The sequence below is a fragment of the Dryobates pubescens genome, chromosome 23 (genome assembly GCF_014839835.1).
Source record: "Dryobates pubescens isolate bDryPub1 chromosome 23, bDryPub1.pri, whole genome shotgun sequence".
In the NCBI taxonomy this organism is placed as follows: domain Eukaryota; kingdom Metazoa; phylum Chordata; class Aves; order Piciformes; family Picidae; genus Dryobates; species Dryobates pubescens.
The window spans coordinates 10,953,242-10,980,838 of NC_071634.1; the positions used below are offsets into that span (position 1 = coordinate 10,953,242).

The following is a 27,597-nucleotide window of genomic DNA, read 5'->3' on the forward strand; positions in this document are numbered from 1 at the left end:
GAAGAGTTTGGGTGATTTAGTTAGATGGCATCCCAGCTCCAAAGTCTGTTGAGAACACATCATTTCATTGTCAAAGTGATGGTACAAACTGTTTGCAAACTTGCTACAATTTGAGATAATCCCTGAAGAGAAGGAGTGAAGGAAAGTAGCTTTCCCCAGCAGAAGAGAGGAAAATAAAACCACTGGAAAGGTCATATGGACACTATAGTATTCCAGCAGTATGAAGATCTATTTTTGTGTGAGTTCCACATGATCTTACCAGTCCAAAAAGATCTACTGTCCACTTGCTTTTGCTTTCATTGTAAATCACTGTTAGTTCTCTTGACAACACTTCTGCTTTTTTCTTTTCCTTAAAATATGGCTACTATTTCTAAAACCCTTCAGGATTCCTATTGTAGGAACAGGCTGCCAGGGAAGTGGTTGAGTCACCATCCCTGGAGGTAGTTAAAAGATGTGTAGAGCTGGTGTTAATGGATCTCTTTAGTGGTGGAGTTGACTGTGCCAGGTTAATGGTTGGACATGATGACCTTAAAGGTGTATTCCAAACTGAAAGATTCTATCAAAGGAGTAAGTCAAATCTTCTACCTCTTGCATTCTTTTACATACAGGTTTAATCACAAATTCTTATGTGATCAAAATCTAGAACTTCTTAATTGAAACACTAAGAGATTTATTTAGATGTTCTAAACATGTTGTTGATTGGTTGATGGGTTGGACGTGATGATCTTGAAGGTCTCTTCCAACCTGATTTATTCTATTCTAACTATCTTTACTACTACTACTAACTACAGGACAAGTGGCCCTACCTTTACTGGGTGTTTAGGAATAGAAAAAATTATTCTTGGGTCTGAATAGAATTCAAAAGCAATCTTGAGGAGTCTGTGGCATTTCTACTGCAATCTCAAAAGATCTCAGGCAGGGAATTAATGAAATCTATTCTTAAACAGAGTTCCACATATGGCAGCTAAATCCCTTTGCTGCAGAACTGATAGCACCTCCCTGGCACACTGACAGCTCTAAACTATTATTTACTAGGAAATCTTTTGCACACAACACAAAGAAGGTATTTTGGTACTGGCCTTGATGCCACTTTGTTTAAAGACCAAGTGAATAGAGTTCTGCTTGCACTCCCTGCAGCTTCAAATATAGTGTGTACTTCCTTTTGGCACTAGCAGAGTGGGTACATAGTTACCCAGGAATAATGTGACTATCTTTAGATGAAGAGAGATTTGTTTGCAAAAATAGTCTGCTGAAACTGGTGTGTGAAAAGACAAGAAGGTAGGATTAGAATTTCAGGAGCAGTTTTTCATATTAGCAGTCCCTTGGAAAAGTAAATTACTGGGTGAATACAAGGGTGGAAAGCAGGAGTAAGCAGGAGTGCCGCAAACTGGCACACAATGCAACAGGAAACCTCTCCAGGTGCTTTAAGTCCCTGGGATGGTCATTTTTAACATGACTGAACATCTTCCCTCTAAGGTCTGTTAGAAATTCTCCTCTGTGCAGGACACAATCTTGCAGTTACTGGTCTCATCTGTGATCCAGGATCACAAGCCATACTCGGTGATGAAGATCACAATAATAACTTCTCTCCAGTGCTCAAAGAAACACTGGCTGCTAGCTTCTTTAATCTGAACACATAATCACATGGACATTAGACCCCAGGCAGTCCTTGCAACCCAGACCCTAGGGTGGACAGCATGCCCCAGGCAAAGGACATACCAGGTATGGTGCAGTAGCTACCCTGTTTAAAGCAACACTTGACAAAGAACAGTGGAATGGCCTTTTAAAATGAGGTAGCAGAAAGCGTAAGGTTCCATTTAGGGAAGACTGCAGATGTGATTGAATTCTACCAAAGTGACTCCAGCTAACAAAATAGTTCAAAACTATTTGTACTCTAAGGAATGTACTTGATCTGAACAGCAATCAAGTCTGTGAGCAGGGATGGCACACTATGTATTATAAAGCTTGTTTTCGACAACACAAAAGGAAAATGGTTAAGGAATCCTACTGCTTCCACAATCTTATTTTTGGACTAAAATACCTACAAAATAGTTCTCACAAGCTTCCTGGTATGCCCTCTCTTGTTTTTCAGAACTTTTACTTAATGAAATTTATTCAGATTGATTCCATTAATAGAAGAGCTGATTGCAGTGTTGAATGAACCTGTTTGTAGTACCTGGCAGTCAATCTCGATGCTTTCCAAAAAAACCTCCAGAGAAATTCATCAAGCATAGAGAAATACCACGGGGTATATGCAGATATAAAATGGGCTCAGATTAAAATGCTGAGTGCATCTGAATTCCAAGCAAGGCAATAAATATATAATTTTGTCAAAAAGCAGGGGGAAATACACAGCTTATCAGATTTCACTACAAAACCAGAGAACATTATTAATACTGTCCCTCAAATCCAAATGATTAAAAGGTTCCTACATGCAGATGGAGAATAAAGGGAACAGTGAAATTGTGAAGCTGGGAAATATTTTAGTAAGGCTGGTTGTACTGTGTTTTCCCTGCCAGCCACTGACTAGTATATATTATCTCCCAGAGGCAACAGCTATTTGTCAATTTGGGATACAACAGCATTTCATCAAAATAATTAAAATTTCTGGTCAAAGCTGTAAAACACTTTTGTGTAAAACACATACCTCCAGAAAACTCAATGGCTAGGATACTTGTTCAGAAAGTAAGAGATGCATCTCCTAAATCATACTGCACCTTCCTAAGGACACAGACTCAATACTCAGATCACGTATCCCATAAATACTTTAAACTTTCTTGGACATCACTGGTCACTAGAAGATACTTCACATTATAAACCTCTGCTAACTGGGGAAAAGCTGATTGCATGTACTTCTTCCTCTCTTCCACATGAAGAACACTGGAGTGCTACTTGCAAAATGAAACCAGAATCCTGCTTTTAAGCATCTTAACAACTCTAAAACACAATGATGTTGAAGTCATCCTTAGCACAGGCTACTGCAAAAAAGAAATTTGATGTCAATGCATTTTAAGGGAGGTTCATTGAAATTCCAGGCTTGCTCCCTCACTGGTGCTTGATTTATTTCAGGACACAGTTTCAAATGTCTCTTTCTGTACTTCTTTTTCAGAAACGTGCCTTTGTAGATAAGGTTATGTCCTTTAATAGATCTAGCTATTAACAGATTAGGAATCCATTTAGAGGTAAAACACATTTTCTTATGCAATAAGGCAAGAAACAAACTTTAGAATTAAGGCTATCCTAAGCAGGCCTCTTATGTCAGCTTTGGCCGAAATGACCAGATCAAATTAAAGCAGTGGCCAAACCCCAAACTAGACTGAGCCTCCTTGGTACGAGTTCAAATTTCAGCTGTCAGACCATGCTGATTTTCAGTCTTTTTGAGGTAAGTCACAGGGCAAAATTTTCAAAAGGGAGCATGTGAGGTGGAGGTTTCTGATAGAAATTCCATCTGAGACAAGCTATGGGTGATTCACCTTGCAAAGAAGCTAACTCTTGGTACTCAAAAATGCAGTCCACACTATGAAAAGCATCCTGCCCTTAACCACATCTCATGAAATGATATAAAGTAAGTAATGAAAGAGGAAGTCTCTGAGACTCTGCACTTTTTATTTTGAAAAATATATATATATAATTTTTCCCTTTTCTTAACAAAGGGAAAAAATCAAACACATTGCTTCAACCTCACATTCATGTTTACCTGCTCATAAAATGGTTATTGCCTGGCCTGTTGAAAATCCTCATTACTTAATACCTTTCATTCTAAATGTCTGTGCACTTCCATGGTCTGTCATGTCAAATGAAACAACGTTCTGGTGAACTGCTGTCAGCAAAGGGGAATTGTAAATGACAGTAAATGATGTGTTGTTATGGTTCTGACATTAAGGCCGAGAAAAAAATACTGATGTTACCATGGACTATGTCATTCCTAGCTGTTAATTGATTTCCTTTGTGCAATCTGCATGTCTGTTTTCTTAATAATGAATCATTAGCCACCAACCTCTTTTCATTTCTCCCTTTCCTATTGAAATAAGCAGGTACTTCATCAAAAAAAAGAAAGGAGAAATAAATGATTAAAGGTTAGCGAACACGCGGCTTGCCAAAGTTGAGATGGACTTGCAAGGAGCTAGCCATTAATCTTTTCATGAATATCACAAGAAACAGAACAAGGAATATTGGGGGGGTTGTGTGCTTCTGCTGCCATGTTAAAAAAAAGGAAAAAAAAGTAAAAACTTGCCAATTTAAAAGCTACCCAAGCCAACAGCACAGTGCAGTATCCCACGTGTCTGGGTAACTGTAGTCTGTGCTTATGAAAATATTAAGCTGAGCCATTCAATTACCTCTGCCACAATTCCTCCTTCAATCATGATAGATTTTGATAATCAAAACCATTTGCCTCCATTCCTCAACTTGCACTTCAACAATCAGTTATGAAGCCTGTGTCTAGACACAGACTATTCACCTATGGTGTACTATTTTAATCCACTAGTATGGCTGAAAAGTCCTAAGCTATCCTCCAACTATAACTCATTCATTCACTTCAGGCATCAACAGATTCCATTAACCTTGGTTAAATCACTTTTAATTGATTTATTCATGTGTACACAAAACAAACCTACTCAATTATTCTATGCAAACACAGTCAGCTTCCAGATCATTGCTTTTTTACATATTTATTCAATCTGGATAATTCTTTGATGTCCTGTAGCACTACAGGCTACAGTAGTGTTGGGAGGGTTATATAAATCTATCTTGATGAACTCACAAACTGTTAAAAAGGGGGGAAATAAAAAAGAAAAGGCACAGAAATCTGAGAAGGGCTTAGAAGAACATTGTGAAAATAAGGTAAGGATCTTCTCCCACAAGTTAGTGGCACTTACAGGTAAGTGACATCTTTCCTTCTGTCCCCAGGAATGGACACCTTGATGACCTCTTCCATATATTTTAATATCACCTCTTGCACTGAGGTCATCCTTCTACTTATTCATGAAACTAAGACTGCCAGGTTTGCTTCTCTGCTTGCTTATATTAGGACAAACCAAGGTAGCTGTCAAAACAAGTCAAGTCATTCTAGCACAGAAGTGATGGAGGGTTGAAGGGCCTGAACTTTTTATTGCATACAGAACTTTATTACAAGGTAATAAAGAATCTTGCCAGGTCTTTTTCCTTTGAAACCAAAAGGTTTAATGGCCTTTATATATAGCTGCTAAGGATGATGAGTTTAGGGCAATGGTTGGGCAACTGGGCTTCCACACTTGGCTGAGTGAATTTGTCAGAGTGCAACCCTTGGGAATCTTGTACTGGCTGTCTTCCTTAAGGATCAATTCTGGCTGGTCATCTAAAGTGCAAGCTCTGATACAGGTTATAGGGTGGAGGCACCTGTATGCTCTAAGATCATTGCTTTGAAAGCTGCTTCTAACTGCTCTTAGCTGAAGGCAGGCCTGAGAATTGGACCTAACTGTTGGTAACTATAGCTGCTGGAGCAGGGAGAGAAGCAAAGGCATTGTGGTTGAGAAATACAACTGCCCTTAATGGCAAATCGGCTCTGGCTTTTATGCCCCAGAAAATACACAACATGTAAGTACTGCACTTCCCTCAATTGCAGTAAGTCAGAAGGGCTCCGTTTACCTACAGTGGGTCCTTGCTCATTTGCATTTTCTCTTCTTATTAAGGTATATTCAGCAGCCCGCTTGCCTAAAACAGTCTCTAGCGTCTGTATCTAGGGTTAAGTTGTTCATTATGTTAAATGTCACAATAAAAATGTTTTATTATAGAAAAAAAAAAGTGGAAATGAAGATTTGTGGACCCTCATTCACCATGCCAGTTGGCTCACAGTACTTGCAGTTTTTCATGTCCGGCAGTGTTTGTTTGGGTCTAGGAACAAGAGAGCAGCTGTAATAAGGAATACAATGGCTTAAAGCTGAGTGAATTGGCAGGGTTCAAGTTTATGCAGCTCTCCTGGCAACTTGGCAATTCTAGAAACATTTAATTCACCCAAACCAATTTTTCTTTTATGGAAGAGAAAACTTAGCTTAACAGTGCTAGAAGAAATAGCATTTTCAGGCTTGATCTTAGCGTCACTAAAGCAGAGTACACAATAAAGGAAAGCAATATAATTTCACAAATGAGGTGGAACTCTGCAGGGTGAAAAAAAAAATGTTTTTGTCTCCAGAGAGTTCATGTGAATTGAGGATAGGGGTGGAGAAGTTAGTAACTCTGGAGAATGAACTGTGTGCACTAATATCAGCAGACATGTTGACTTTTCTGAAATTAAATAGCTTTGTGAAATTAATCTGCTTTGATTCACTGGCATAGCTCTCCAAGCAAACTCTTCCTAACTCCAAAGCTGCAGCTCTCAAATATCCTGCTGCTTCACTACTACATGAAACCGTGGCAGAACTGTTTGTTCCTACACACAGTAGCTTTATTTTTTTATCAATTGAATTTGAGAAAGTGCATGTAGACTAGTGCTAACGAAGATTCTGTGGGTATCTTTTCCCATTGTGGTATGAACTACAAGTTTTCATAACACCCTGATCTGGTCATAATCATGACAAGGATCCTGTTGATCTGAAAGTGATTAGTTCCAGTCTTATCAAGGATTACTGCTGGCTACAATTTTGGGCTTCATCAGATAGATTATGTTATCCCTTTATTTTTTTTTGGGGTGCAGATAGAAATTAACTAAATATGACACAAAAGAATGAAACATCTACATAGTTTCCAAATCAGTAACATAAAGAAGTGTAAAACTATTACTTATACCAGAGATCTGAACTTATTTCAGGAAACTAACTAGCATCAAAACAATTTCTTCAAGAGGAAAATAGATAACTATTCTTTGAGATGTGGTGAAGCTAACTAAGAGTAGTACTATCCTACCAGGGTGCTGAAGTGATGATTATGCTACATAAATGAAGTCTCTCTGCTGGTAGTAACATGAGATGTTGTATGCTCTCAACCTTCCTGCAGCCTTATCAGCCAGGCAGCACATTTTGGCAAACTACATAGGCATTTTCTGACCAAGGTTAGGGAATGTAGCATGTTGGAAGATAATGGAAAAGTCAAGCTGATATGGAAGAACACAACCACACACAACACAATCACACAAACAAACAACAACCACACAACAAAAAAAAGGAATTCTCCTGTGTTGCAGCAGACAGCAAGCCTTTAAAGTGTCTGCTACACTATTGGTACATGATTCTTCTACATATGGAGGCACAGCAAAATTCAGAAAAGCCTCGATGAGGCACTTAGTGCTATGGTCCAGTTGATTGGATAGGGTTGGCTGATAGGTTGGACTGGATGATCTTGGAGATCTCTTCCAACCTGGTTGATTCTATGATTCTATGACTGTTCTGTCTCCATATCCTGGTTTGCCAAGCAAGCTTCCTGGAGCTTCCATGATCTCTCCTGCCATTCCCCAATCCCCCTCAAGACCTGATATTGTGTAGATGATCTTCAGAATGATTTTAGTAAATGACACACATCACTAGTGGTGGTACCTTGTACAGATCTGCAACAGCCTCTGTACTCTCACAGTCATCCTCGTCCTCCAGTTCCCACTGTGCTTGACGATTCTTCTCTAACAGCTCATGGTAAGCCTAAAGAAACACAGTAGATATATTTAAATAGCTGAAAATGTTTTGATAGCTGCTTCTGATCCTTCCCTTCCCTGAACCCTTTTCCATGTATTAGTGAAAAAGGAACTATGCCTTTACCACCTTAATTTGAGCTTATCCAGTCTTATTCACAGCCTCAGCAATTTGGGTTTGAATAATATTTATCTAATACTGGAAAGCACATGAAATGATCCTATTTGCAACCTGCTTTCCTGTGTATGAATATCACTGCATCATAGCCAGTGCTATGAGGTGCAGAACAGCCACGAGATATCATCATCAGACAGCTGTATCACACTGTATAGAGACTTTTGCACCAGACTTGATCACTGTGTTCCGTGGTGTGTTTCACTTGATCATTCCTCTATTCCCTGCCAAAATAAAGTGCTCCTTTTGCAGTGGAAACATAGATGAAGAAGACAGAATGATACAAGGCAATAGGGAGTCTGATCCTTGACCTGTACGTGATTGTCAGAGAAAATACCCATTTTATGGCACCAAGAGAAATATATTTGACCTTAAAAACTAATGGAACTGTGAAAATAAGCTTTTACATGCCCACCTTAAGGAAATCATTAATATCTTCATTATGAAAAGTTTTACTGAGGAGATTCTCTTGTTCAGCTTTCTGTCTATCTTTGAACTCTTGTCTCTTCTTTTCACGGCACTCTAGTTCTTTCAAGATCAGGTCCTTACTTTGCTGGATACATTCTGGAACATAAACCACTGATGATTAGATACCACAGCTCCACAGGGAGAAAGTAGCATCTGCTACTGTCACACAACATAAGCTCACAGAAATCTGTTGGTAAGGGAAATAGGCAAGTAATTACTACACTGGATTTCAAATTTGATTCTTCTGAGTTGTTACATGGCACCTAAATCTATCAGGTTTTTGGATTACTACCATCTCCTGTGTTCTCCCTTTAACTGGTACTGCTGCTTATGAAAAGCCACTGTGTCAGTTCAAGGAACAGATTCTCATCTGCAGCACCCCAAACATCCCCCTCCTGCTTCAGGAATGCCCAGAAGTGGCTCATTACCTAACTGCAGATATGCAAATGCTGCTGCAAGGACAGGGGCAGCAACATATGGTGGGGAGAAAAGGTCTAGAGCAATGCTAGTTCCGATTAGCTTGAATTGGCGTGCAGCCATGCCAGCTTCCAAAGTGACTCAGTCAGGAACCTGCATTAAAAGTTGTCAAGGTCCCTTTGCTTTTGTGCTAGTACTGTGAAATATTTGGGATTGAGTTCTTCCCCTCTTCAGTCCCCCCTGTAGCTCCAAGTGATTCATAAAGCCTTAAACTGATCTTGTTGCAGGTGTGATAGCATGATTTATGTTCTGTGTCTCTTCTGGTGTCACATGCAAGCAGGAGATCAGAAGAGTGTGTCCTGCATGAATATGGCTCAAATATTTGTAACAAATGTGACTCTTCTTCAATCTTCAAATTAATGAAATAAGGTATAGATTATGTGAACTGTAGAGTAAGTTCACAGTAATGCCTGGAACAAGCCAAAGTTCCCATTCCAGGCATGCATCCTTCACAGTAAGTGTCCTTGGCCAATTCATCACTATCTTTTCCAAACAGAGGGGCATAGGGCTGAAACCATAATTTTTTTACTCTCTACTGCAATAATGTGAATTCATACTTAACATTTAAGTCATGAGCTCTGATCTAAGTACTCACCATTACTGAAATGTGCCAGCTGTTCCCAGAAGGCTTTGTGCAGATCTGTTAGAAGTTCTTCCTTTTGTCGGACTGAGAGATTATTCTTTACCGTCAATTGATCCAGAATATTTGATACAGTATTTAATCTACACTTGCACTCTTCTGGTATATAGGACTTCAGTGAATCAATCATTTTCACCATAAGCTCCCAGTTGAATAACCTTTCCTGAATGTCCTAAAAGCAAGCATTTAGAACTCCTGTTTAGAAACCAAGAACGTGTCTCTGGTTGTGTTTAATTACTCATTCCTGAACTACCCTTCATCATTAGATCTAGTGCTGCTGTTTCCAACTGAAGGGCTTCATTAATATCACCTTTCCCTAACATGACTGTAGAGAACTAGAACTCAACTGCAGAGAGTTCACCCTCTTGTAAATCTTCATAAAGTGCAATGAAAATTGAGCTCTCTGCAAGAAAGCTGAAAGAGACAACTTGAGTAAGCAGTCTACATCATTCCAGGGACAGGACTGACAGACTGTACACTTGCACCATTCTTTGTGTTCAGATTGACTAAATCTCTCTCAACATATTTATTTATTTTTTGTACTTTACCATTGCCTGCAAATCTTGAGATTCACTTAATAAGTTTTCTACTGCAATCATCTTCTCAGTCAGATCCATCATTATCTTTGTTGCTTTGGCACTTGAACATTTTGATTGGTCCAAAAAAGCCTGCTGGGCTTTGTCAGTCTGCTTCCAGAAAGCTTCCATCTGTAGAATATGAATCAAAAAACAATTCATGTTCCCTCATTAATCATTCAGTATTGCATTACAGTCAGAGCCATATGAGTCTACTGAGATAGAAGTCACTGAGCTGACAGGCAAATTTCAGTCTTAGTAGTTCCACCCAACACTTTGCAAACCTCCAGAGCCTATTTACTACACAATGATACACATGCTGGGGACACATAACCACCGGATATTTTTTGTTGTTGTGATTCTAAGAATTTGTTGTTAATTCTCCACATACTTCATCTATAAAAGCCTATCCTGTTGTTAGGGTTAACAGGAAAACTAAAAAAGGTAACAAGCTGCAGCCCTTTTCTCTGGGAAGTTTATTTAGTTGCAGGAGGAGGCAAAAAAGTCTTTTGCTCACAAAGGAAAACTGAAAATTGTAACTGTATTTCACCATCAAAGCCTTTGACAGTGTAAAAGCTACACAAGCACTTTATTAGCTGCACGGGAATGAAGTTCTTCATGCAGTATCAGCACAATATATGTGCTCATTCTGGTATCTTTTTGTATGGGCAATTTCCAGTTTTAGGCTCTCATCCCAGAAGCACTTAAATTGTGACTATTCTGTGGTCTTCAATAGGATTACTAGTACATAGAAAGGTAAGAAAACATAACCAATTCCAAGATTTCTATTATGTACATGTGAGTTTTGAAAAAGCTGTGACTATAGCATCCCTCAGGATGGCAATAAAACTCTTTATATTACTGAGAGAAGAGTGGATGAGTTCAAGGTCCAAATCTATGTACAGGGAAATAATTTTCAACATGGATGAAAAGCATCTGCTGGTATAAGAGTGACAGACTCAGTGACAGGTGACTGCTGCTGGTGAATAACTACCTCAGGTTGCTCAGCCAGGCTGCCAGTGATTTTTTTAATCTGACTAACTCTGGAGAACTCAAAACAATCAATTTTTTTACAGAGCAAAAGTTAAACTGTAAAAGAAACTTGGCACAGATGTACCATCGTTACCAGAACTTCTACTACAAAGTGAAAGGCACAGAAAATCAAGAGAAAGCTGAGAAAGTTCCCAGTAAAGCACTTAAGCACCAGACAATAAAATATGCAAACTCCTTTAAAAAAGGCCTGAGGCTGAGATGACAGGTTGTTTAGTTCAGGGCTGAAGTGCCACAGTCAATCAGCACAGGCAGCTCACAGAGCCATCAATCTGCTAGTCTGTCTCTCATTTTCATCAGCAGTGAATTTGCTCAAACCTCAAAAACAGGACTGGAAAGGAGAATATCTTCCAGATCATTCAGTTTACTGAAAAAAAAAAAATAATATACAGAATATTTTTAACCTCCAATTTTGTAGCATGCAAGCTATTTGGACAGGATGACACTACTTAAAAGAAAAAAGTGTAACATAAATCCTTACTTTGAGAATCAAATGCCTGCTATCAAACTCTATTTTTACATTAAAAGATATGCAAATGTATTCTAATGTGGAAAGTTGCTAAAGAAAAATGTTTTGCTAAACTCTATGTGCAAAGCATACTAAAAGGTTGTACTGTATTTTCTTAGTACTTGTTTCAGCTCAGAAAGTTTTATAGTCTCTCACTACTCACTTAGTAAGCTACAGAGGATTGAAGGAGACAAGGTGCTAGGATAGAATTCCTAAAAGTCAGGCTCTGTGTAGGCTTGAAATAGATCTTACCATCTGACAACCAACAGACATTTCTCAGCCCTAAACCTAGTGTGATAAAGCAGTGTTTGTATAAAAAAACCTCTTGGCTCCCAAAGGGAGTTGTAAATACTTTGTCACAGCAATGTAAAAAAGTGTTTTCAGGACTCACAGACATCTAAACTACTAACTGGACTGGTCAACACAAAAGGTAAAGAAAAAAAGCATTTGCCATGAAAAGAGCAACATGAAAGTGAAATTCTAGAAAAAAATAGAAACTTACATGATCTATTATGTGCTCAGAATATTCCTTTTCTTTCCTTTCTAAGTCTTCTAGAGTCTGGTACTCTGAGTTATGGGCTCCTGACATCTCAGTACTCTGGAGTCGAGAGTCAAGTTGTTTCTGCAGTTCTTCAAAATCCTGGGGGAAGAAGCAAGTTATTTTCTGTTAAACAGAAGAGGAGACACAACATCTAAATTCAGGAGTGGATTTCTATGTCAGTTCTGGCTCATGGCTAAGGAAGCTGAACAAGAACATTCAGGAAGTTCTGTCTCTGGGTAATGCACCTTCTGCAGCAAGCAAGGAAAACTGAAGGTATGTATGTGAGCTCTGAAATAATTACTAATACATCTACTTCCACTAGGCTGTGACTGCTTTCCACTGAATTCAAGTTTTAGCAAGCACTGCTCCATAAGCTTGCATACTAAGAATCCTTTGAATTTAGCCACAAATGTTTTTATTTTAATGAATGTGCCCCATCTTAAATGGCAGCTCTGAGTGGACACACTATGTTTAAAAGCACAGGTTAAGTATCCAGATACAAGAATCAGAGTGTTCCCTGCACAGAACTAGTGTGCACCTGTAATGCCCAGAAGGGACAAATTACAAGCTACATGATTATATGGTCTTAATAGCTCCCCAGTCCTTTGAAACCATGATCCTTTCCTCTGAAAACTAAGATATCAACGTGGTTTTCTGCCATTACTCAGTAGGTAGGTACTGAAATGGTTACTTCAGGTGCTGAAACATGCCTTGCATTTGTTACTTTGTCACTCTTATGACTTATCCAAATCCAGTGGGATGACAAGCTTCACTAACAATTTCATCAAAACCCTATCAATTTCTCTTACAATGCAGAAATAAGAGGAAAATGCTGTCTGCAATGAATTACATAATCCTTTTTCTTGCCAATGCTACGGTAAATAGTCTCCAGTGCTAATGCTTTTGCTTATTACTAACTGTCTTTCACACAGTATTCATAACAAGCCTTGCCTCTTATCTGATAGCCCAACTCTAAGACTGTCATATTTCTGAGACATTTCTCTCCACAACACAGGTATCCCATATTGACACTTAAACAACTGGACTACTCTGGCAATTTCTGCATCTAGTGGTCACCACTTATTCTTTGCCTTGCAGCAGCTTGGTTAGTTGCATGAAGATACCAATGCTCAAGTTGCACTGAGGATTGGACTATTCAGGGAAACAAAGATAATATAGTTTAGGGCATGTGTTTATAATTTGCAGTTATCTCTGTAAGTCAATCAGAAAAAGGGACCTGCACACTAAATCTCAATTTTCATTTAGTAAACACAATCACCTTTGACACTAAACCTGAGAATTTAAGGCAGAAGAGTGGTTTTCAGGCTAAATGCACTCTGATATAAATTATAAGGTACAACTGCAGAGATTCTTGGTATTAATTCAGAGACTGTGAGACTGCACAAACAAAATAAATCTCAGCAATTAGAGCTCACAAGCTAATAGACTAATGCCTAACTGTGAAATTCTATCTGTATGTAAGAGAAAATAATCATCACTAGGAGAAAATTAAATATTGGACTAGGCTGCTCAGAGAAATGATGGAGTGCAAATATTCAAGACTTGGACTGGCAGAGCACTAGATAACTCCATGTAAGGCCCCTCTTCCTTTAGAAGGTTGGGCCAGATGATCTCCAGATATGCCTCTCAACCTAGACTTTTCTATGACTCCAATATGGAAAGGGAAAATAGAACCAGTAGATCTCCTATTTTGCTTAGTTTTGAACAGGTTGTTTTGTTTGTTTTGTTTTGTTTTCCTAATAATCTTTAAATAGTACTGGAATTCCACCTGAAATCTTTATTGATTGTCAGTGTATGCTTTCCAGTTCAGAAGTGGCACATGGATTTTGATACAAAGATATGAAAGAAAACCAGTGAAGTTTGTTTTCCCTCGACGAAAGCCTTGAGTTTCCTCCTGATACTTTATTTCCTGCTATTTTATTATCAGTGATGATACATGGGACCAGACAAAGACCTGATAATTAGAAATTATTAAGCCTGCATGAATAAGGTTCACAATTTTCTGTTTGCTTGAATGGATTCAAATATACAATACTTTTATCCTTAACAGATTACACATATCACTGTCCTGATCAGCTCATACATTGACAAAGAGGAAATGCACACAAGGTAATGGAGATAATCGACCAACAAGGGTGTTTCTTTGCATTTCCTCTGAAGCAGATTGCAAATTATATTGCTGCTTAAAAGGAGTAGGAGAGAGAGCCTGCTGTGGCAGCTTGCACTGACTGCTGGGATTAATTCTTATTTCCTGTGGCCTTAAATATCAACCAACAAAAAGACTTACATTTTCCTGAATTAAAAGGATCTTCTTGAACAAGTCATCAGTAATCTTCTTTTTATGATGAAAGTCTGTGAGGTATATTTTGAGAACCTGAGTAAACATCTATTTAAAAGGAAAGAAACAAACTGCAGGGTAAGTGCCTGTTCAACACTGTAAAGCCATCTTTGTGATAATCTTTGTTGATTTAAATCAGTCAGTGAGACTATAGTGAATCATAAGCAAAATAACAGAAACATCGTCAGCAACTCTGCCGTATTTCTACTGTGAAAAATTCTTTGGCATTGGCTTCAGTAAGATACTGGAACACTCTAGCAAGAACAAAGACATCATCTCACATACTCTTGTAACCAGACTAACACACCTGAAACCATCATTTACTGGAGAAAATGGAGCTCACTATAAAAGATAAGGTCAGTTTCTCTAAAATGTAATGAATGCCTAAACTAAAACATGCAAACATATTCATTACTATGATTTCAACAGTAGTCAGCCAAATGAAGCATCAGACATTTTTATATACAGCCCAAAAGTAACTATCTTAATTTCTAGCTACCCTCTCTTACAAAAAATGCACCTGTTTTCCAGCTGTGTGGTTTGGTTTTGGTTTTGAGATTGTAATACCTATGTCTTCAAAAAGATCTTTTTGAATGCTGGGATAATTTTTGCTTAACCTCCTCCCCTCTTGCTTCAACTAGAGTGTCAGTGTAAAGACAATTCACTTCACTACTAACTGCTGCAGCATTTTCCAATGTGGAGATAAAAATGTGAAATTTAAGAGCCTGTTACTCATGTACTTGGAAACAAATGATGCAGAAGTTGCCCATTTTGAAGCTAAACAAAATAATATTTACATTTCAAAGAGCAGTTATCAAGGCCAACATTTCAGCTGAGTGAAATCTTAGGAAAATATGTTATAACTAGAGCTCAGTAGAAAAGCATAAAGCAGCCATGTTTTGGATCTCAGTTGCTTGTTTTGGATTGGAGTTTGGCAAAGATTTGAACACACACACACACACAAAAAAAGAGAAAAGGGGGGAAAAAAAAGGAATTCAGGAAGACAATGTGTTTCCTTTTCCTAGACCTTATCTTAAGAAAGACTGACTGAAATCACAGAAAGCAGAGTGGAAAAGGAAGAAACTGTTCTTGAGACTGTACATTTTTTTCCCCCTGTAAGGAAAAATATGAAGCCAATCAAAGATTTGCTAAAGGTCAAAGTCATCTGCCTTTTGTGGTAACTTCTAGTGCTTAATGCTAGTGTTAAATGCTCCTTTTCTCAGTGTTTCTGTGATTACATCACCATGGTGTTACCACACATTCATTTACAAGTTGATGATTAACTTTGAGATCAAGTTCAAGCATCCCTGGCCAAGCTAAACTTCCACCTGGAAACTAATATCAAGTTCCTTTTCTCATCTACTTTAGATGCAAATAATCCATCAAAAGAGATGCTGCTTTCCAGGTTCTCCTTCATGCCTCTTCTTTTAGGTTGTCTGGAAATTAGTTAATAAAATCCCACCCTTTGAAATATGAATTATATCTGAAATGGCCAGAAATGACACATCTATTTAAACAAAGGTCAGGAAAGTTGTAGAGGAAAATACCTTATACTTGTTGTCCAGATTTAGAGTAACTGAGCTGAAACTCAATGACAGTAATGATTCTGTACTTGACCACAACTAGTCACCATAATCAATTTTCCTGATCTAGGATTTTGTGGCTTTAATTGTATGCATCCATGTTTGGTTTGTTGTTTTGTTTTTCCCTGTCATCTTAGGATGCTGTGACTTGAGGTAGGTAGCTACCTGTGGTTTAAATGGGTACCTTAATTCATGCAAAAATCATGACTATTGTACTTATTACAATAGTACTGATTCAGCTGAACTGAATTTTCAATTTTATTCAAAGAGCTTGGAGTTCTTGGAGTTGCAATGCACAAGCATTATCTTTAAGACATAAACTCATCTATTGAAGATTTTCCCCTCTTTTTATGAACCCCAAGTACTGTTTGTTATTCTCTGGAATATATTTTAAAGCCAAAGTTTTATATTATCCAGTCTGCCCCTCTGTAACTCACAGCCCAACAGATTTCATTGTATTTTATTCCTTTATGAAGCTCATATATGCAGAACAGGGGGAAAAATAAAGACAACACTGTAGAAATGCAACTCTGCTACACTCCTTCCCAGCTACTCAGTTGTTTGTTATTTCCTAAACTGATACTCAACCAAGATGTTCAAAATCACTAGCTATAAATGAGACATGAGTACTTACCATGTGTTTTTGTTTTCTGAGTTCAGTATCAAGAAGCATGAGATCCTTTAAAATAAGACTGCAAAGGCAGAGCTTAACATCAAAACTAAAACAAAGATTAAAACTGTGTTAATATCAATCTAAAAAAGGTGGTGCAGCTGAAAGTAAATCAGAACTGACACAGCTCATTTTGATCAGCACTACCTGCTTATCAGTGGCATTGAGAGAAAGGAACTGTGTCCACAGTAAGTTGTCACAACAATGGAGAGAATGGACAACTGTCACTTGCTGCTCTCAAGGTACTTGTTGAGTGACTTCACATTCTACAGGGTAGAGGACTCCATCCCCACTCAAGCTTATGTGAACTGAGCACATAAGCCAAAACAAAGGGTTCTCCCTGCCCTAACAGTGAGATATATTTTGCTGAAGTTGTGATTCCAAGAATTTCATAAACAAGAAACTGACTTTCAATATACAGCATGATGTATTACTTTAATCTCCTCAACTATTTTTTAGGGTTATAATCGGATAACCCTGTCCTGCTGTGGTGAAGGTATGCATTCAAGCCCAGTTATTGGTTTAAACCAGACCTTTAGTCACTATCACCCCTGGGACATATGAGGAAATGACCAAACACAAGAGCAGGTTTACTGCTTACCTCTCACATGTTAGCACTTCAGGGAAGCTGGTCACCTTGAGGAAGGCTCGAGCCTGAAATCTGTCATCACTTGTTGTGGAATGTATTGTTGTAGAGGAACTGCAGTCCTCCTTGTCTCCCTGACTTAGGGATCCCAGGCTGCCTGATGTAGATGTCTCCATGACCTGATTAGGCAGAACTGCCTGCTTTGGGTTTTCATGTAAAGATGGGTTGGATGAACCATCTGCCAAAGGCTACAGTTAAAGAAAATTCGCTAGGTGAATTAATACAAGACAACAGAAAGATAGACATCAATGTGCAGGATTTGACTTCCAAGTGAAAAATGAAACAATATACACAGCAAAGGTGTTTCCACATAAATTGAGATTCATCATACTGACAGGTTTCTGCATGGCCCAGAAAAGCATTCTTCTGTTGTGGTTATCTGTCTAGTGCATGTTTCCTTACTGATCCCTACAGATCCTTGTAGGGTTTTTCTTATGGTTCCTTGGACAGACCCAACTTGCACTATTGTTAATGGGAAGAAAAGGTCGCTTGACTACAGTGAAAATTGACTGGACTTCATGGAAAGCACTGCAGGTGTCAGGGAGAGCTGAAAGCACCTGATGTCTTAAAAACAAGCCCTGGGTCAATGGACTATAAAGAGCAGACTGACAGGTAAGTTTTCTTCCATTACTTGACTCTGTAATGTACTCTGACACAGAGTGATTGTCATTAATGCTTACAAGTAGAATCTAAAACCTTACCCTGAATTTCTGATTGATGGGATAGATCACTTTTGCCTTTAATGCAAATGCTGTGATGTTACTGTTCAGAGGAGACTCACTTTCCTGTGAAAAAGGAAAAGAAGAGAAAACCATTTAGGAAGAGCAGTAGATCTGGCAGTTGTTTACAGTAAGTATTCTGTGCCGCTTTTGGTTACCTAACTTTGGAATTCCTATTGATAACTATTTATTGACTGCTTGTGCTTTGGCACAAGACATCCTCTCATATGACTCACTCAGAGCATAAAACCCATAAAGGGGAGTTCTGTCATTACCACTGCTCCAAAATGGTTTTAGTCCTGCAAGGGAAAACAGGCAATAGCTGGTATTCAGAAGTTATTTCCAAATGCTTCCCCCTCCCTGCCTTTAGCAGCAACTGAAGATTTCACATGAGAGACTGAAATTATCTTCATAATAGAAACTACTAAAGGATAAGCACCATAGATACCATCATGGCTATAAACTTAGCCCTTTAATTTAAATAAAGAAACAATAGATGAAACAAAACCACTCACCATTTTTTCCAGGCAGATGTTTTCAAATAGTACAACTTTACCTATCATCTAGAGAAAATAACAGCATTCTTCTGAAGAACTTTCTAAAGATAATGCATTCTTTTCATACAATCTTCACTCATACAATCTGACTTTCTGCTCCTCCTCTTTCTAAGCCACTGTGTTATGCACTAGAACAATGGATAATCAGCTCTGTTTTGTGGGGTTATGTACAGCTTAATAAAATGTTGGCTACAAGCAACAGATAGAATGTTTAAATCCAAACTTTAGGAGCTTTCCTTATCTAACTTTTTCTGATTTTGTCTTATGAAATGAAAGACTCATTTGTCAAAACATAATTTTCTTTACAGATTTTTCTAAGAAATATCAAAGCATTGACATAAAGTCAAAAATAGAAATGGGAAGAGAACAGCAAACTATGTCATTCATTAGACTTATCACGCAGCTTTTCATCTCCACTTCATTTATTTCCAGAATTCACTTTAGGATTTACTGATCAAGCTAAAAGCACAGGGTCAGTGTGTAAAATGTGCTCATACTGAGCAGTCCCACTGCTCCAGTGCATATTAGGGGACAGAAGCCAACAGAGCTATTGCTCTGCAATGGCTGGAGGCAGAGCAGCTCCAGCTCAAAGCTGTAAAGCTGTATCACAGTGTGGTAGAACTAACACATCCTGCGTCTCAGCAGGCATGAGTAATACACAGTTATTATTAACACGGTAATTATGGTATTACTGCAATGTGTAAGGTCTCAGAATGAAAATATCTGTATTTCTGAAGTGCTCTAACCTAATTAAAAGCCTTTTCCATCTAAGATTCTTCATGAACTGTCAATTTGATGCTAGTAACAGCAAAAGCTTCTGGGAATCAGAGCAAATTAATAGGAAAAAACCCACAAACTTCAGTAGTTAGACGAATAGGTGGGAGAAACTCCCTTCACATAACAAGGTTACTTCTTAATGTGTTATAAATGAGCTAATGTGTTTGGAAAATGGATATAGTTGTGAATGATCACCTTTAAAAGACCATGATCCCATTTCACAGGACTGGGACTATGCGCCAAGTTGTATCATGCATAAATTCTCCCACAGGATTTGCACTCCAGAAGAGAATCTAATCCATGCTCAGTTGTTCTGCTATACTTTAACTCAAGCAAAATGATCAAACATGGTTTGTCACCATTCCTGATCATAAAACTGAAGGGAAGATTAATTACCAAGAATTTAAAACAAGGGTAAAATGTTTACAACAAAGTCTACATTCTCTTTGTCTTGAAACCAGTTCTTGTTGCAGACTTGCTGGCTTAAAGCAACACTTCCTGCACGTATGTAATTCAGATATAATGAATTATGTGGGTGAAAGGCAGCGATCTAACAACTACATGGTAGGATTGGTTCTCAAGTTATTTTGAGATTATTACACACACAAAAAAAAGTTATTTGAAATTTTGACTGAGGGTGGGCTAATTTTGTGCCTCAACCTACTTTTCTTTGCAACTCATCTAACTGTCCTTGAGTCCCAGCTCACCACAGTGGTGTATCAGTACTTGTGGTCATCTGAACTCTGCACTCTGTCTTCAGCTGGCAGCTGTTAGGAGACCTTTCTATGTATGAAAGCAATTGAAGATGCTACTGTTTGCAAACATACTCATTTTACTCCATTCATTCTTTCTCTCTACAGCTCTACTCAGTCCAAGTGAGAGTTGGAGCCTCTAAGGAAGGTCTAGAAAATAAGTACTTGTTCCAGATTGGATCTGATGAGGGAACTTTGTAACTCTCAAAATTCCTCTAATAAATCTTCTTCTCCAGGTAAGAATCCACCATCAGCTATCAGCACTGATTTCAGTATTTAGAAACTTCATCTCATGTAAATGGTGTTGAGTTTTTCCATCAGCCTTTTGAAATTAAGGATAATACAAAGACAAAACCAAAGCAGCCCCCACTCAGGATCTTCATTAGAATACCCAAACAAGCATCCCTCAGGAGAAATGGAATTCATAAGGGGAATGAGTGCCTGAAATGGTGGTATTCCTAAGCAGCCATCAACCCCCACTCTCCTTGTACTTCAACAGCAAAATTCCAAACTCAATAAAATTAGAAGTCTGGACCAGGCCTTGGAATGTGCTCATTGCTACATGCAGCAAAATGTACCAACAAGAGCACAGCTTTACCTCCAGCACCATTTCCTCTTTTGATGTACTTTTCATGAGTGTGTGCTCTTTTTCATCAGAGTCAAAGCTTTCCAGAAGCGTCTGGGAATCATCCTTCTGAAATTCCAAGAGAAAACAGATAAAATATTACACTGGGATCATGGAGAGTCACTGGAATTATCTTTGCAGCCCGGATACATTCATGTCTCCACCCTGAAAATTATTTCAGTATTACTTGAAAATGTTGGAAAAATACAATCTGAGAATGAATGAGAATGTTGCATATTTCAGAAGAAATGATTAATGAACTTTATGAATTTGACTTGTCAGTCTAGAAGTAGAATTTTAATTTGTAAGAGGCTGTACATATGTCAAACCAATTCATCTGCTCTCCAAACATCTTGCTACAGACTATGGAGTCAAGCTCATAGTTCAAATTTCTCAGTTAAAGCACACTAACTAAAATTGGCTATAATTGTCTACAATGAAAAAAAGACACTGAGTGGCTTTGCTCTCCTGCTCTGAGAAAAACTTCCTAAATGAGTTTTTTATGGTTCCTGTCAGGAAGAAATAACCACCAGAAAACGTTCACCATATTCCTAGCCCAAAAGCAGCCTGTACCATTGGCCTTTACTCCCCTAACAAGCACATGGAGCTGCTGGCAGGGACGCAGTGTGCACAGCAACAAAACCTCCTGCTGCACGCATTCCTCCCTGGGCACTAGACAGACCAAAATACAATACTAATATTGGTCAATGCATCCAAACACAGCATTGTAAGGAATGTTTTCAGTGAAGGAAAAGATGGTACTTGCTCTACCTCAACTACTTTTCTAATTCTTTTTCAGGTTTTGAATCCACTGGCTGCTTTTTGATGTAGTCTGATGATATGGCTTCAGCCCCTATGAATGAAACTGTCTTACAAAAAATTCTCCTTGAATATTGACCATTGGAATGTGCTGTCCAGGGAGGTGGTGGAGTCACAGTCCCTGGAGGTGTTCAAGAAAGGATTGGATGTGGCACTTGGAGCCATGGTTTAGTTAGTCATGAGGTGTTGGGTGATAGGTTGGACTTGATGATATCTGAGGTCTTTTCCAACCTTGTTGATTCTACGGTTATTTGGCTCTCTGGTATATCAAGTAATCAATTTCCTCAAGACACAGAGAACTGTCCAGCAATTACGTGCATTTAATTCCTTATGACTTCCCTCTGCCATCTCTCTGGAACTTAGGAGGTGTTCAACAATACAGATCATCTTCTTGGATTGGCCTCTAAGACACAGTAAGTTGCAGATGCTAGTTCCTAAAAATTTACTTATGATAAAAGAACAGCTACAAGTCTCCCTGACCAATCCTGTCACTTTTTTGTCCCAAACTAGAAGTGCACAAGATTAAAGCTGAGTGATTTGGACTTTTAGAACTAGTCACACTGAGTTTGCCATTGTACCTCACATCATAGCCACTCCATAATAAGAATTTGCCTTTCTCAACTTGTTTCTCAATTAGTTTGTATTTATCCAGTATTCATTCTCACTCCTTTTTATTTCCAATGTTATAATTTTGAAAGTATTTTAATTTTTCCAAGACTCATTTCCTTCTTGCTAACATTTCTAATCTCATTGCCTGCCTCTCCATTTGTTTTTGCCCTTTGTTATTTTTGCAGCTAAAGTGCTACTGAGCTCTCTCCTTTCAGACCATTAAGAACTTGAATAAAATTAAGTCTAACTGTAATTACTGCAACACTTCATCAAGCTAATCTACCAGAATATCATAATGAAACAAGCTCCAATCCAGAGGGCCATGAGAGCCTCTAGGCAATGCTGTACTCTAACAGAAGATTATTATTGATAGATGTGTATTACAGTACACTACACTGTTTGAAGTTACCATGGTAAAGGTTTCCTCTTAAAACTATCCCAGTGCATCCTATGCACAAATCATCAAAACAGTAAGGCACTTAACTGCATGCACCTAAGTCCCACAGATTCAGGTTGAGATCTATACAATATTGATTAACTGGGGCTGAATGACAGAAGCCAGTAGCTTGTCACAGTGCTTATGTCTGCTCTGGACTCCCAAGTATTTGTCCTGATCTTGCTGCAAGCACAACTCTGCTGCTTGGGAAGGAACATGGCATAATTGGGTAAACTGCCCCTGGTACTGCTCTGGATACAGAAGGCAGTCCAGTGTCTGCTATACACACAACAGGCTAGCTCCACAGACTCAGTGTGGCAGATAGCATGAAGGCACAGGCACCAACAGCCTAAAGCAGCCCTGACAGATTTGGGAAATCAGACTGGCAGGATACAACCTGCCCATCCTGCACTGTGCTCTGTATGTGTCAGGGGGCAGTTTATTTTTCCTTAAAAAGAAAAAAAAACACCACAAAAACTTCACAGCAGCAGCATTGATTTTAATGGTGTTTAAGCACCTAGATGTATCTGAAGATCCAGGACAGAGAGAACCGACAGCTTCTATTCCCTATTGACGTAAATGACATAGAGGATGAAATTTTACATGGTTATATTTGAGTTGGTAGTGGCAGTACAACAAAAATACCACCTATTAAGGCAGGGAAAAATGAGTAACTGAATCAGAGAGGCTTTTCCACTCATACAGGATCCATTGATCCAGCATGTGAAGTGCCTCCATGACTAGGCTAAAGCATGGCTTCAAACAGAGTTTCAAATCTCCTACTTAAAAGCAGTTGGGAGCAAGATTTTTTTTTCTCTTCTGTCGTGTTTAATGACGATCAAGACTAGCAGATACACACGCGCAGCAGAGCGGTTATAGCTGAAAAAAGGTGTGGTTAAAAAAAACAAATCAAGCCAGATCCCCCACTGCAGGCTGGCAGAACGCTCTGCAGGGCTCCCAATTTCCCAGCTGTGCCAGCGTGCACCATTGCTACATCCAGTCAATCCAGCACAACTTGAGACTGAATGCGATGGGAAGAAGAAAAAACATCAAACCTGAAGTCGATAACAATTCTCAGAAAACATATCTGCCTGGTAGCAGTTTTGTGGGCATGTGTTACCTCTGCAACCCTGAAGTCCAAACAAACACTTTATGTAATGTGAACCACAATCCTGAAAGCAGCAAGGCAGGTATATTAACAACAAAATCACATGCTTTGGAAAAGCCTGTTAGTTCTGCATCAAGCAAACTGTCAAGATTTGTTCTGCCTCCCGTGGGTGTTATGTGTGTCCTCTCAGTGCAAAGTTATTGCTGTGGGTTAGTAGTAACACTTGTGCTGTTTATAAAATTAACTTCGGAAACGTTTGGGAAATGCTTTGAAAATCGGATTGTTCTTAACTACTCAAGAGGGAAGTTAGTGTTTATTTTATTTCACTAAGCTCCTGCAAGCTGAGTACATCTTCCATCACCCCAAAAGCAACACAGAAGTGAGACACAGACGATTAGGGCAATATTAAGAACACATAAATACTTAAACTGGCTTCTTTTTTCGAGTCAATGTGTTTGTATCAGTAAATCTTTAAATGCACAAAGAAGTAAAATCCTTCCCAACGCAGGAGTGTCAGGAGTTGAGGATCTGCCCGCCTAGCACCGAGTTCAGCCCAAGCCTTCAGAGAACACCACCGGGCCCCCGGGCCCCGCCGCTCGCCCGGGGCCCCCGGCCCAGCTCAAGCAGCCCCCGGCTGATAAGTGCGGCGGACAGAGGCAGCTGGCGGCACCTCGCAAACCAGTCCTGACCCCTCCAAATTCTTCCCCCGAGCCAGGCCTGAGCTTCTCCGCGGCGAAGGCAGTATGCAAGGCCGGCTGCCAGCCCTCCGCCCGCCGGCCCCGCGTACCTCTCTCCGCCGGCACGGCCCAAGCGCACAGCGGTAGAGCAGGGCAGCAGCGGCGGCGCCCAGCAGCAGCCCCAGCAGCACGGCGGGGGCCAGAAGGGCGGGCAACGCCTGCAGGGACCGAGCCCAGAACTGCAGACCCACCGTCCGCAGGCAGCCCCCGGCTGCCGCCATCCAGGCCCAGCCCGGGCCGGGCCAGCCCGCCGGGAGGAGAGGGGAGGTCCCGCTGCTCGGGGCTCCTCCGCCGCCCGCCCCCCGTCCTCGTCGCGGTGGGAGGAGACCGATGGCGGATGGATGCAGCGGCTGAAGCCCGGACTGGCTCGGGACAACGCCTAGAAAGCCTCTGCGGCGCCCGGCGCGTCCGGTGCCATGCGGCGGCTGCTGGCCGGCCTGCTGCTGGCGCTGATCGCCGGCGGGTCCAAGCCCGCCCAGCGCCTCGGAGCGGCCGCCTGGCACGCCCGGGCCGGCGGCTGGCCCCCGCCGAGCCCCGTGGAGAGGGCCGGGGTACCAGGCCCGCCCCGGGAGCCCTGCGGTCAGACAGCGGCTGGGGTAAGGCGGTGTGCCCAAGGGGCGCTGCGCGGATAGAGGGTCAAGCCCCTCGGCAGGACGGACCCGTGGGCCCGGGGCGGCTGATGGCGACCAAAGGAGAGGCCGCGTCTGAGGGTGCAGCGAGCCCCGCGGCGCGGTTTGTTGAAGGAGTGGCGGCCCGGCAGAGCAGCAGCCGCTTCCCAGGCACTTGGGCTGGGGAAAAAGGCGAGAAAAGCTGCCAGGGTTCGGCGTGGTGGGGCCACTGTGACATGCTACATGCCAGCAGTGTCTCTGCTCGGCTGTTCTTCCTGAGCAGAGGCATTCCATGGGTTTTTACCTAGTTACAGCATCCTTGTCCACTGGTATCAGCCCGCTATTAGGAGTGCCACTAGCAGGGTACTGACTCTTTTGTTCATTCTTTCTCCTTACTTAGGTAGGTATCTATGAAGCCGTCTCAAAATGTGTCAATGTAGATTTCATTTGTCCACCTGGGGAATACCTGAGACACTGTGGTGGGGACTGGAGGGAGTCAGAATGGTTTGTTATGTGACTGCAAAAAGACTTATCAGGAGGAAATCGTATTGTAGAAGAATCAAAAAAACCCTGCCAGACACTAAATGGATGTAAGGACGCCAGTGTAAAGCACTGATGAAAATACAAAACACCAGTATGGTCGCCTATTAAAAGCTGAAACAAACCTTGTTTGCAAATACAAATCGCAAATACTACTCATGTGTTAAATAACAGCATGTAGGTTAATGTTACATGTCAGTAGTTGCTTTATAAATAAGCCTGTAACAGAAGTAGACAAGTCTAAGCTTGCATAAAGGCATGTAGAAAATCTGGCTAGCAAACAAGTCTTTATTTCCTGCTTCCTAGGAAATTAGGGTACAAATGGCTTCTGATTTCCACTCACTCCAGGTATTCATTCATCTGTAGTTTTACAACAGCTCATGCACAAAACATCTACGGTGTGCTTATGTCCATGTGCGTCAGCTGCAAATGACGTTACAGCACTGCTTGGTTTTTTTCTTCTGCCTTTTCTGACATTCAATTCTCAGTAGTCTGCCCTGGCAAGTAAGAGTCTGGATATTCAGCACAATTCTTGCACTCTGTTGTAGAGTGCATTCATAATACCAGAGGGCATCATGAAGGGCTCTGCATCAGCAAGTAGTGCCAATTCTGTGGGCTAGCACTCATATCATGTTTTGGAAGTAATTAATTTAATGCAGTGATATTGCCAGCAGACATTTTCACAAGTTTTAGGTTAATTTATATTTCTGGTGGAAAAATAATGTGGGGGTTTTTGGTTCCTCTTCACATAATCAGCTGATGTTCCTAACTCTATCTCCCACTAGGAGACATTTTTATTAAATAAAGAATTGCTAGTATGACTACTACATCTTGGTCAACACTGGGCTTTAGCAATCCTTAGAAACACTGTTTTCTTGTTGATGTTTTAGAGCTATGATTTCTGTAGCAGTCTCTGCAGTTGGTGCACAGGCAGTAGGCTGTCACAGTTTTTAGCCTGTGGTCTCTTTGAAAAGCTCTATATAATGCTCCAAAGGAAAAATAAGCATATCAGTAGACTTAATCATGCAATATGGACATGTTCCTGCTATCTCCTAATGACTGCATTTTGTTTGTTTTTAAATTTGCCTTTGGAAGTGGCAAAGATTATTTTATGAGAACAAACTAATAGCAAACCCTTCTGCTCCACAATTGTGCAGAGGCTGAGCCTAATAATATGAAGTGTTAATACAGTATGGGCCTGAAGTGTGCATAGCCATACTGGGAGACACCAGAGCCTCATATTGCTGAACTGTGAGAGACATCTAGAGCCATGTTTTGTCTTTTCTGGCAATTAATTCCTGGAAACACAAGGCTTTGTATAATGGGGTTCTGATACTGAGTCCAGTATTAGACATTTATGAATACAGTTTTTTATAATTGCTCTCTTTGTCAATGTTAGGTTATTCAAGATTATCTGTGGCTTCAAGAAGAGATGGAATGTCTGGGGATGACAGGTATGTAGCTCTTTTCTCTCCCTTTTCAAAGCTGTGAGAGTCACAGGACTCCCAGGACATGGGTGTGAAGGTGAGCAGGAAAGAGCTGTGCACTAGTGGCCTGCTATCATCAGTAAGATTCTTGGTCCTGGGCCACAGGGGAGTGTTTGCTCAGAAGTTAGGAGCAAGGGTGCTCTAGGCTTCCTACCCAGATGTGGAGCCCCTGTGACAAGACCTTAATTCCTACCCTACTCTAAATCATTTTCAGGAGGAGCCCCTTTTCCTCATGAAATGTAACTGCCACAGGCTGGCTGTGTACATTTGAACAAATTGCTTAGTTTCTTTGAGTCTCTGGCCTTTATTTTCTTTATATGTGTATAATAAATAGTGGGCTACCTCATCCAAGCGTAGTGGAGATGAGTGCCCTGAAAGGTTATGACATCCTCATATAGTACATTGACAGGGGCAATGCAATGTCTGGAATAGAAGCCCTGGCTTCTATGACTGTGATTCCCCAAGAGACATGAATTTGCCAAGAGATTATATGCTCTGAGGCAGTCATCTAGTGAGATACCTTTAATTTCTTTGCCC

General features: G+C 40.2%; 2 protein-coding genes across 3 annotated transcripts in view; one reads left to right on the forward strand and one right to left on the reverse strand.

Annotated features, from left to right (window-relative positions):
* EVC (EvC ciliary complex subunit 1) overlaps nt 1–24,743 on the reverse strand; it is a 39,928-nt gene extending 15,185 nt beyond the window's left edge. The window contains exons 1-11 of the mRNA XM_009904191.2: nt 24,476–24,743; nt 20,690–20,785; nt 17,988–18,071; nt 17,242–17,474; nt 16,605–16,689; nt 14,337–14,435; nt 11,990–12,127; nt 9,903–10,061; nt 9,310–9,526; nt 8,185–8,333; nt 7,506–7,604 (exon numbers count right to left, since the gene is read on the reverse strand). Coding sequence (XP_009902493.2) covers nt 7,506–7,604; nt 8,185–8,333; nt 9,310–9,526; nt 9,903–10,061; nt 11,990–12,127; nt 14,337–14,435; nt 16,605–16,689; nt 17,242–17,474; nt 17,988–18,071; nt 20,690–20,785; nt 24,476–24,646 — 1,530 coding nt within the window. The 5' untranslated portion in view covers nt 24,647–24,743. The remainder of the gene's footprint in view (nt 1–7,505; nt 7,605–8,184; nt 8,334–9,309; nt 9,527–9,902; nt 10,062–11,989; nt 12,128–14,336; nt 14,436–16,604; nt 16,690–17,241; nt 17,475–17,987; nt 18,072–20,689; nt 20,786–24,475) is intronic.
* The window catches only part of EVC2 (EvC ciliary complex subunit 2), a 59,454-nt gene continuing 56,566 nt past the window's right edge, over nt 24,710–27,597 (forward strand). For both annotated transcript variants that reach the window (XM_054172429.1, XM_054172430.1), the window contains exons 1-2: nt 24,710–25,021; nt 26,973–27,027. In XM_054172429.1, coding sequence (XP_054028404.1) covers nt 24,842–25,021; nt 26,973–27,027 — 235 coding nt within the window. In that variant the 5' untranslated portion in view covers nt 24,710–24,841. The remainder of the gene's footprint in view (nt 25,022–26,972; nt 27,028–27,597) is intronic.